General features: G+C 43.7%; 1 protein-coding gene across 2 annotated transcripts in view; it reads right to left on the bottom strand.

The window, feature by feature from the left end:
• The window catches only part of WDR11 (WD repeat domain 11), a 671833-nt gene that overhangs the window by 393455 nt on the left and 265919 nt on the right, over window positions 1-12459 (bottom strand). For both annotated transcript variants that reach the window (XM_085602786.1, XM_085602777.1), the window contains exon 10: window positions 3219-3398. In XM_085602786.1, the coding sequence (XP_085458912.1) occupies window positions 3219-3398 (180 nt within the window). The remainder of the gene's footprint in view (window positions 1-3218; window positions 3399-12459) is intronic.

Here is a 12459-nt window from a genome sequence, read left to right on the forward strand (position 1 = left end):
TGTATGGAGACCAAAAATGTAATCTACAGAAGAAGAGTTTGCCCTTAGAAGTTCGAAAAGGTGTAAGAAGGTTCAGAAATGAGTATGGTCCAAGAGAGGAAAGACAATGACCAAGGTCAAGCAACAATAGGGAAGAAACACTATGGAATGATTAGGAAGAAGGGGGTGATCTTGCAATATTGGAGATCCCACAGACAGATGGTTGTGGGATAAAAACATACTGTAGTGGGAACACAGGATACATGATATGCCTATGTAACTGTACTGATCACCAATATGGACTTTAGGGTGGGGGTGTTGCAAGTTTAAAAAACAAAATTAATTAGAAGTAAAAAGAATTAAATCATTTTAAGTGATCTGAATTTGAGTCTCTTAATCTCAAACTAAGAAAGATCACAACTGATCTTTGAGCAAGGGTTTTGTTTATTTTATGTAACATGGACGTTGAGGAAATGTTTTCCAACTTCACCTACCTGCCTTTAGCTTATACTTTATTTAAACATATCTAATTCAACCCTAGGCCCACCACACACCACTGTTGAGAAAAACAACTGATTCTAGTGACAATCTATTTGTGATTTCCGAAATATATTTCTTGCTTATCACTAAGTGGCATCTGAATGTAGTAAAGGATCATGGGGGAACATCATCATAGTGCCCTCCATACATTAAGGCATTCTCCAACAGATGTATGCCTGCTTTTCTCATTTTATTGTCTGTGTTTTAGGAGGATGATTTGCTGTCAAGGGGATCCGAATATCTACACTCCATTTGTATACACATAGTGCTGATCAGTCAGTTGTTGTAACCTTAGGGCTCTTTTATATACCCGGTCTATGAAGACAAATCCACCTTTGCCCTTGGGCGTCTTGAAGGAATTCAAGAAATCCATGCCCTATGAAATAACACTGCTTTGTTTATCAGAATCAAATCCTTTGATAAGGACAAAGGAGAACAAATGAAAACATAACAGCAAACCCTATTTGGAGGGTTTTAATTCTATCCTGGTCTTTAAGAGGTTGACACCTAAGGCACATTTTAAGGCGTGCTATTTCAGAGACACAAAAAGAAGCACCCCTTTTATAGCACATTTACGACAGAAGTTTACTGGAGTTGCATATCCCATCTCATGAATGCATCCTGACCATCGAGGTGAGTCTGATGGACCATACAAAAAGTCTAAAGACTTCTAGAAGTCACACAACTTATACACTACAATGGGTATGGTATTGCAACAGCTGTGAGTCAGACTGTTGGACCTGGTGTTCAATTTCTACATTCAGTGTCTATATCGCATGGAGTAAACTGTATATAAATCGGAGACTACATCAAATATATGTCAATGCAGAAGGAAATGAGGAGGAACTGAGTCCTCAAAGTTCTTATGTACTTTCAATATCAATTTCGATTCAGAAACACATGATATCCTTATTTAAAAGACAACAAAGTTGATTAAATGTGAATGGTTATAAGAAGGCGGACATGATTTTCAACAACTTGCTAAGAATAAACAGTGGCAGAGGGCACTAGGGCCCTGGCATGGATAAAGATCCCAGACATTGGACACCACTTTCTACTAAGGACAGCACAGTGGAGACAAACACTCCTCCCCCACGCACACCATCCCAGGATTAAAGCTATCAAAGACACACAATATATTAAAAGTTTGGGTGTGGGTTAGTAAGAACTCTCATCTTATCATCAGCTGTCCCGTGCATGCACAGGACAGCAGTGCGAAGAACTCCCACGTTGGATCGCACTTGTGACAGCAGTTACACAAAAGTGACACCATATAATAGCATCTCGCCCATGTCTTCCTAGCTCTCGTGAGACCTTAAGACACCTCTTGCTAAATGCTAGAGTATGCACTAAGTGAAACCATCCATGCTAAATACTGAAAATGAATTGAAGTTTTCAATACTAGTCATACCGCAGCTTGAGAAACATTCATTTAGTTATTTGCTTGGCTGTCATGCCGCATTCAGTACTAGGTATTCAAATAAATGATGGGGAGAATCCTTACATTAATCTCAGCCACTGGAAATTACTCAGACAGCATCCCAGTCCATCCTTATTTTGCACACCATGCTATCTCAGTTTCCTTGTGTTCCGGTTCAGGGAGGACCTGACCTTGCAGTCCAGGCTGGTTTGTTCTCACTGGAGCAGGGTCCTGACTGATGTACATATGGCTGGGTCATGGTCTGCAAAAGAACGATGGACTGGGATGCGGCCAGGAAAATTACCAGTGACTGAGATTAATTCAAGCATTCCATCTATTCTTTTTTGCATACTTTAGTATTCAGTTCTAGGGCAGCCGGAAAAAAATAACATTTAACCACCCATGCCCTGCCCTCAACATTTAACACCTTTCAATTTGTTCAATACCACGGCTATTCTTGCATTTCAACTAGATATTACAACAGGAGTATGAACAAAGTATATAGGTAAAGAGTTCAGTCATTATCAACATTCTTGATTTCCCAATTACGATAGTATCTATACTCTAGAGTCAGTAGATGGTGGTGAATGTCAGTAGGGTGTGGCAGGATAGCACCACAAGATGTGTACTAACACACCAACCATTACTATTTTAACAGCACAAACTATCTAGCCACAAAATCTATCTGAGTAACAATGTCATGTTTTTGTACTATCCAACAAACATCAGGCTGAACAAACCGGAACCTGTAAACTTCTTTTTCATCTACAGGAATAGAAATCCTGGCCAGATAAAAACAATATCCTACAGACAACACATTTTCTAGCTAAGCAGAGAGGGAGTTCTTTTTTTTTTCTTTTAGGATTCCTCTTCAGGGTGCAGAGATACAGGGACGGCATAATAGCATCATATTCACACCAACTGAAAAGCTGAAGTTGATTCCATTACCAAGATTCCATTACATGGTAGGTGTGTTACATTACATGGTAGGTGTGTTACATTACATGGTAGGTTTGTCTTTTGAGGTCACTGAGTCCTTAAGCATAGTGCACTGTCCTTACAATCCGCGCTTGACTCCCTATGGCGCTTAGAAACATGCCCTAAACTATGACCAGGTGCATAAAGTGGACAGAAATTCATCAACTCACCATTAACCAATGCCCTTTGCTAGGACTGGTCTATGTGGATTATCCAATAAGTTCCTCTTACCTACCAGTTGCTCTCTCTTTTTACAATACTTTCACATGTAGCCTTCCATTCTTCTGCCTTGCAGACTTACCAATAGCCACCAGAGGCTGGTACTGTTTGAGATTCTTTGTGGTTAGTGGAGGGCACATCCGCACAACAAAGTTCGGTAAAGGTAGCCCAGACAGAAGACCAGTTAGAAGAAACTTGAGGTGCACTTCTGGCATGAGAGGAAGCTTCTGGTGCTCATTGCCTGCCTGCATGCTCTGCCCGGCTGGAAAAACAGAAGAGGGAACAATTATTTTGAAAGGGTTTACATCATTTGTGACACATACAATTAACTGCCTCTGTTAATACAGAAACCACAATCATATCACTCCATTCTTGCTGATACTAAACCCTCTATCTCTGCTGTAATGGACCTTGTGGGTATATGCAGCTTTCTGAGAAAGACAGCAATCTTGACAGAGAGCTCTTTTTTCACGCTAGACAACCTTCATATTATCTCAGGTAAAGCACTTGTTTAAGCAGCTTCGAGAAAAAAGAATGCAGCAATAAAGATGTAAATGCGTTGCAAGCTGATAAAAAAGACATAGGGTCTTAAACAAGTACATGTAAAACTTGATGTGCACATTTCTGCTGCAGTCAATCAGACACTATTCCCAGTTCTAGTTGTAGGCATTAGCATAAGTATTTATATCCTAAGGTCTTGTCATCCTAATTCTGTGTGGATGATCGGTGAGAATCCTGAGAGTAACCTCTGGCTATCTTGTGGTTAACTTATGGGGCTTTTGATGGTCTCCACTCATTATTATGTGAACATAAGTCAATCAGATCTTAAGAATATTCAAAGATAAATAGAGTGTTAACTGTAGTCATCCGGGGTGGATCTTAGTACTTTTCTGTCATCATCATCATGCTATCCCAGTGACATTTGTTGGGTATGACATGTGTCATGCCTAGCCTCTGGGTATCCTGTTCGTATGTAACAAGTATTAGTGGTTATTCCATGGATATGTAAGCGTAGCTTGTGGAGATTCTTGAGGTATCTTGTAGGTACCTGATGGGTTACTAAGTCATCAGCCCGTACCCCATAAACATCCAAGGACTTTTTAGTAACCCAGTCCCAACTTTCTTTGATGAATAATAACAGCAGAGAAGATACTCCATTCTAATGCGAGCCTACAGCGGGGACATAATGTTTGAGCAAAACAATGAGCTAGTCAATGGGTGGTGGTAGCAGTGGTGGTAGTAGAACACTTATGAGATGCCATTCTGAGACCAAGCCTCCGGTGCCCTCTTCAAACGTGCCTCTCTGCGATATTCAATTAACTTTGCAGCGATAGACAGGATCCATTAATGTAAGTGGTTCTCATCTTGTGTGAAATTGTAGCAGCCATTACAAAGTGACTGGGTTCATCCATACCTGCCAGGCCAGGTTTCAAGCCAAATTCTGATGATATGATAATGCACAGAACGGCAAATAGTGTTCCAATAAAATTGCACTCTACTTTTATTAGCTTAAGTAGAGAAAAATATACCACATTAAATATGCAAGTTAACCACAACAATTTTTCCATTGTGAATAAACAATGAGATGTCTGTGGACCATGAAAAAAGGACCCATGGAACCTTTCTGATGTTTTTAAAACAAGTTGTTACAGCCTTACCATAGAATACTTTAGGAAAAACTATGCGAAATGCACCACATACTATTAACGGGCCAAGACACCTACAGGAAGATGATGAAAAGCAACCTTTTTGTGGCCCCAGCATGTTGTCAGGACTGCAAGTTGGTCGACTCCCAAACTAAACACAAGAGTGGGGGAGGCATTAAGTCCAATTATAGTTTGCAATAGTATCTGACTTCAGTCATCAAGTAAAAACTCAGTTGTTCTACTGCAAGACAGCATATGCTCTCAGGCACAAATGATAACTGTTGGCTGCCAAAGGACAGCCTTCAAGGTCTTAAAGTTTCTACTGATCATTTGAAATGGGCTATCCCATGCATAGACAGGTGCAATTCCCATATCTGGCACTCAACATACTGTAACTAAGTTAATGCAGAAATTCGTTAAAAACAGAGAATTTCTGATAGGTAAAACTTGAAGGTGCCACGATTGGGAATGGAGCATTGACTTTCACAGAATAGAATCAGCTTAATGGCAGCGTTTGGGGTTCCCTTCCCAAATGGAGCATGCCTCTCAGAAACTTATTTTCTGCTGATGTAACTCTTGTGGTCTTCTTAGCATACTTGATACTAGCACTAAGTCCAATCGTATATATTATCTGATCTGACTTGTGCAGGGAAAAGAGATCTGAGAATCGTGAAAATGCCCGCACTGGTGGCACTTTGCTGGCAACAGTTTCAAGTATCTCACTCCTTATTGCTACCACGCTGGGCTCAAGAATCAAATGGGCGGCTGCCACCAGATATACTACATAGATTTAAAGCACATTTCCTAGCCTAGAAGAGACCAACTGATGCATTTAAGCCCAAGGAAGTTGGAAATATAATTTTGAATACAGCTTCTCTTGAATATCAGAAACACCCCACTGGGCTTAGGAATCAAACGTATGACTGTGGGTAAACCATTATCCTGCCAGATCTAGGACTACATACATTTAAATTGCACCTCCTGGTCTAGCAGAGAGCAACTGATGGATTTAAGCCCAAAGTGGTTGGAACCATCATCTAGATGGAAGGCAGAACCTTTTTTGTAGTGGGAGCTAAAATTTGGAACAGCCTACTCAGGAGATTATGGCAATCAAGGAACTGCTACCTTTCCAAAAAGCCTTTTGTGCCCAAAAATATTTGTACTGGGCAAGAAGTTTCTGTAAGCGATTCTCAGCACCAGGATGCCTTTTAGGTAAAAGCAGCGCTCTAGAAATAGCTTCTGCATAAAAGTTGAAAATGCAAATGGAGTGCTCCATGTGTTGAAAGGAAGAAACAATATGCAGAAGGTGGAACTCTTGAAAGTTAATGGAGCTGGTCCCCTGCTCATGTATAAAAAAGCACATATGCACTCACACGTACACAAACAATCAACCACATACCCCCACATATTACCTACACTAAGGGCAAGGCACACATACTAGAAGTGAAATGCAAATCCTACTGAAAACTGAATGCTACAAGACACAACCCTCTGTCTGATTCACCCACTAGGAAAACCGAAACCTAAGTTACAATAATTTCACACCAAAATGATTAAAAAGCACCATGAGGACTGACCAAAAAAGTCACTGTAAAAGAGGCCAGCCTGGAAGATCTGAAGGCCACAGATGATCAACACAAGGTATGACTTGGGGGAATAGAGCAGTGCCAGGTGAAAACCGAGAAGACTGCTGGAGGGTAAATTTAGTTGACTGAGAGTTGAGAAAACTTCAGAAAATGTATCATCTCTGTCATGGGCCGACTAGGAAAGGAGGCTGAAGTTTGTAACAATTTTCCAAGGACCTCACGTCTGTGACTCCTGGAGTTACCCAGGCTGGAGGACAGGCCAGATATTAAGTAGGTTGTCCATCATTTCCTGAAGACAAAAGAGAATGGAGGTGACAATGAACTCTAGCTGGAGGTCTGAGGGAAATTCCAATTATCAACAGGAGGATGCGAAGAGGGCAACCTCATTGGTACGGTTTTGGATCTCTGTGAAAAGCAAGTGGTCTCTAAGAGTGGAGGTCTTCCTTATGAGGTATACAATGAATAAGTTAGCTACCTTTTGCCATCTTTAATTTGTCTCATCACAAGAAGGAATAAAGAGGGTGCAGATCGAGACTAGGGACAGATGCTGGTGTATTTCTTCAGCACAAGAAAATACAGTGAGTAGCAGCCAATGCCAATTTCTGAAGCCGGGGCCTTCTCTATAGCTCCTTTGGCCAAAAGGGCTTGCATTACGTACTGTAAACTAGATGGTCCTCTGTCACTAGACTTTTGGGTGGTGGAAATTGCAACTGGTTAGAAGTAAATGGTAGAGTGTAGCTCCAATGAGCTATACACCAGATCAACTTGTCAGAAGCAATTGCTAGTCACCCAGGGAGGAAATGCTAGATCCTGCCTCCGACAGGGTAGTTTTGTGTCTGAAGGACACACTAAAGTGGTTTTGCAACTGGTGAGGCAGGAGACTGGGCTGCATGCTTCCCCTACTGTCCACATTGTCTGTGTGATCCATGGCCTCAGACTTCGAAATGGCTGTTGAGCCTGCTGGACAGGTTGCATAAGCTGGTGCCAACGGTATTGATAAACCCTACTATAGCCATGGAAGGGGTGAAACTGTTAGTGGAATTGTGAGGTTGGAGCAGTGAGGCTCAAAGAGCGAGCTGTGGCCCTGCTATCTTTAAATCACATAAGAACTGAATCTGTTTTTTCACCAAAAAGGCAGATCATTCAAAGGGCATGCCCATGAGAGAAGATTGGATGTCCCCGGAGAATCCCATAGACCTCATCGAGTCATGTTATTTAAGTGGCACACTAGTGTCTTATGTTCAACCTAGACTGCCAGAAGTATCCAGCCCATTTTTATTGACAAATGTTGCTGTCATCTTGGATGGCCTGTATGAGAGAAGGGGCACGTCTTCAGGAATAGCAGGAGGCACCTGTGCAACGGAGTCCCAAAGCGCTTGTGAGAAGCAGCTAAGTGAACAGCTGGCATTGACCGAGAGCAGGTCAAGGTTAATAGATGAGAACATGCATTTGCCAATGGTTTTGATGCATTCAGATTCAAGGTCCAGAGGAGTAGTGGGGATATCATTCGATCTATCCTGCTGGAGGATGAGTGAACCACCAGACTTTGTGGCCGATGATGCTGTGTCAAAAAGGCTGGGTCGCTTGGAGGAGGGTGATAGCGCCAAGCTATTTGGCTGTTTACCAAAGGATCATGGTGTTGTCCATGCCCCAAGCGAAGTATCAGCTCAGGGACACATTGAAAGGCAGGAGCCCAGGTTGTGGGACCTCAGTGAAAACATTTATTTTCACCTATATGTTGGGTAGCTGGAGATCAAGTACCTCATACACCCTCATCATCAGTAATGGAGGCACTTTACTCAGTGACAAGCCCAGGGGGTGAGACCAAGCCAGTATCTGGAGAAATGTCTAGAGTGCTGGCATCTTGTAGTTCCTCATACCAGTTATTGTCATAATAGTGAGGTACTAGGTTGCCCCATAATCCTATTAGCAATTGTCTGAATCCTTCCCAAACGGTTTATGGAGAAAATTAGCTCTCCCTCGAGGCAAAGGTGACATGTCAAAGTCCGATGGGTTGCTAAAAGGCTGCTTCTCGGAAACAAATTCAGGGCATGGCCTCAGCTAAGGTAGAGATGAGATCGGCTTGGAGTGGGAGAGCACTATCGCTTGTCATTACCCTGTTGTCAACTGCGTCACTATTGATGTCAATGTAGGGGAATCCAGCATAGAACATGGCGCAGGGACAGACAGTGGAAAACCAGTAGCAGGTTTGGAGGTTCCCAATGGGGCCAAGAACAGACCCACACGTGGGATTCAAGTTGGAGACCTTTACAGTTCCTTGGGAACTAAAGGCGTGCCGGAGGGAGCCGGTAGGGTGCCAAAGTGACGCACCATGGTCTTGTGAATGTCCTCTATCTGCTGCAGTATGTCCAATGGACCCAGAGTTTGGGTTGCCTCAGGACAAGAGAAGGAATCTGCTCCAAAGGACATTGAGTTCGAGAGTGGCAGGAAGGGGCTATGTCCAGCTTAGGCTTCTGGTGCTTTTTCCACCCCTTACACAATAGCTTTAACAGCAACAAAGATCTGTTGCGGTAACGATTTGAGGATCGAAGAAAGCAGGAACATGACATTCCTCTCAAACGGTCATGGCGTGGAGTGTTTCTGTGTTTGGCGACATAAAGCTTTGTCCCACGCTCCTGTATGGCCTTCTGGTTCACCTGGGTGCAGTCACAGCAGGCCTTCGAATTGAGTTTCAACCTCAAGCACCAAAGAAATACCAGATGGGAATCAGCACCGACATTAGTTTGCAACACTCCCTACGTGGCCAAAACCCTGTAATGGCAGTTTCATTGAGCAAATCTAGTCAAAAGGCAGTGGAGCAGTGTACATGGTGAAATGCAAGCTTAAAGTCGGCAAGCAATAGAAGAATCTGAGTTGTGGCCATTAATACATTGTGATGTTGCGTTCTGTACAGAGGCGAGTCTTCAGTTCTTCCCTAAAGTGGGGCAGCTTTGGGCGGTCCTGATGTGTAGCCTCTTGCTGTGAGGACCTGGTTGAACTCCCTCAAGGAGCAGTTCGTTATGCCATGGCTACTTTTGGAGGTCCACAATGTCGTGGCTCCTTCAATGGAAAGGAAACCAAGCTGCAGTCTAAGAGTTATTTCCAATGGATACAGCCTGAATTGCCCGCCTCAGACATTAGAGCTACAGCTTGCAGCAGGACTGGCTCAATGAACTAGAACCGGGGGGTGCTAATGTGAGTTCATTTGCATACAGATTAACCCAGAGCGCTCCGGGCAGACAGTGGCCTTGAAAACAACGGAGAGAGGAGTAACACCTTCAGACTACGCGTGCGCCGTGTGCTGTGAGAGGAGAGTAGCCTGAACTAGGCAAACACTTTCCATTCCAGCTTGAGTGACAGTCGGGGGGAGGGGGGGGGAGGTGAGTATCGCATCAATCCTCTGTGATTAGGAGCAACAGCAATCGTGTGCGAAAATCCACAAAGCAGCCCTTCAAATGAGAACAGATGATGAAGACAAGTGAGCAACAACACAGTGATGAGAATTACATTAGCACAGTCCTCCAGCGGCGTCATTAATTACACCGCTGGCTGGTCCAATAAGTGGGTAGTGGCAGTAACTCCCAGAGGACGCAGGCCAAAGCCTCGTCTTATGCGTTTCCGGGCAGCCCAGGAGCTATCGAGAACTTAATATTTCAAAGAAAAAGTGCGGTTCTAATCATTTAGGAATTGGACAATCAAATAGCGCGGCAAAATAAAATCCGATCGCAGCCAAAGAAAAACCCAAAATTGGCTCAGTTATTATCGGGGGTAAAGGTCTTTACTTTACAAATCTCTCCATAAAATGACCGTAAATCCTGCTGATGTACAGCAGCGCGCTGCGGCAGGGTCCTTTCATAGCTCTCCCAATAATGAGGTCCTATGGCTGCTGGCTATACAAGACCAATATAATGACAACAGAAACACGTCATCGAATGACTGTGCTCACTGATGACGCTCAGGGTCATGGGAAGAACAGACATGCATCCCCCAGCCAGCTGCACCCTTGCACTCCAGGAACTCGCACTTCACCAAAAACACGCAAAGAAGAGCTGACGAAACGCCCTGGACGACCATCTGTATCCGTGTGTGGCTCCAGCCACAAGTCAGGCATTGTGTCTATACACGGCCTTCGTCATCCAGTCCTTTCTTTCACTAATTACAGCCTACATGCGAGACTGAACAGATGTAATTAACATTCACGACCTCCCGTTTGATGACACACCTTCCTCTTGACTAATATACAGTGGCTAGATTTGAATATTTGGTTTTAATCTGTATATAATGGGACAGGGTGCTCGCCTCTGTCATTAATCTTTGGCTGCCTTTCAACAAAACCAACGAAGTTAAAAATCTGATTTGCTTTTGAAACTGTAGCAACTGCACGTAGAGCTCTCTTTAAACCTTCACGAGTCACAGCACACTGGCTTGGTGCACCGACTACTCCTAACTTGGCTCGGGAGTTTTCAAGCAATGCACCTGCCTGCCAGTAGGTGGCATCACATGGTTCCACGGTGACTCTGACCCGACGCAGGCGTAATGAAGCGGCGCCATATAACTGCCACTGCTGCACACTGCCCTCACTTTCTTCCTTTCACAGCGCTGACCTTGTGATCCAACCTCAACTGTGACAAAGCGTCACACATCAATAAGACAACCTAAACAGCGACTAAAAAACTCCAAATGAATGCGGTATCCAAAAACTCACCACTGTCAGATGGAATCTGACAGACGAAAACAAGACACACGGATGCCTTCACTTTCTTTCAGCTGTCTCCTTCCGAGCCCTGGGACTTGATTGACTCTACACAAAGGGAAGGAGGGAGGGCAGTGAGGGATCTACAGCTAGAGTACCCACCAGAAAGAGTAATAACAAAAGTAACTTACTTTTTTTTTAAGGATATAAATAACCACAGATGCCTCACCTTTAAAATAGATACCATAGCAGTAGCTCCCAAAGGTGGAGGTCTGGGGAAGGAATTTACACCAGAAAGTCCAGCAGGACTGAGAGGGCAAAGTGGCCTTCTTGCTAGCCCTGACTGCTAGAGGTTTCATCAGCGTAGACAGTGATGGTGCTGTTTTACAATATTCTGCTCTGGGCTGGTTCAGCCAGCATAAGCCTGGATTGATTACCAGCTCCACTGAGTTAACTGACTCTGTCCAGAGGACATCAACCCGGGTTCTACCCGCCCCATGGGTTAGAAGAGTGTAGTGCTCAGCTATATACTTAGTTTTGAATTGCTTGGTGGGTTTCCATAACAAGTGAGTGTATAATTTCATTAATTCACATATAGGTGTCGCTGATACTTCCACATGATTAGGTATCACTGATCTATTTAGCGACCCAGTGGCCCCCCCTACATTCAGGTATCCCTGATATCTCATTGCCCTGAAGAGAACTCGACATAGCAAAAGAGTTTGAAACGCTGTTGACACCAAAGCATACTATTCACTGCTGGCCAAGAGTAAGCTGCCATTATACAGATTGTTATGCTATAACCACATACTAAAAGCTGTTGCCTGTGTATAAAAATCACTACCTGATCACTTCTATTGTTTTTCTTAGGTCTCGCCTGACGATAGCAGCGCATGCGCTGCACACGCCATGCGAGGGCCTTTTGCAATCAATTCTCTCAAAGGCTTACATGCACGCGTAGGGATGGACAAAGATGGCTGCCCTCGCCATTTGTCCAAAGCTAACAGCATGCACGTGTACGTACGGACAGTGGACAGTCCGACGCCATCTTGCAAAGCTTTCATTGTCATGACAACGAAAATGCTGCTTCGTGTATGCAGCTTGCTGGAGTTCGCTGTATGCACACGCATGGACAAACAGATCAGATGTGGACAGCCCGACGCCATTTTGAGCGCGGCGCCGCTTCACGGACACCACGCTCGGGTTATTTAAATATTTCTTTACTTGCAGGTCATTGAATGCTGCACTATGCTTTAAACACATGCCAATGTAGATAAGCTTGAATATTTTGTAAGAGTGCACATTTATGCGATTCACATTGGTTTCCTCAAATAATCTTTCGTGCAGAATGGCTGACAACGGAAAGAGGAAACACTGTGAAATCCTCTTGTTACCACA

Source organism: Triturus cristatus, chromosome 1_2 (genome assembly GCF_964204655.1).
Source record: "Triturus cristatus chromosome 1_2, aTriCri1.1, whole genome shotgun sequence".
NCBI lineage: Eukaryota > Metazoa > Chordata > Amphibia > Caudata > Salamandridae > Triturus > Triturus cristatus.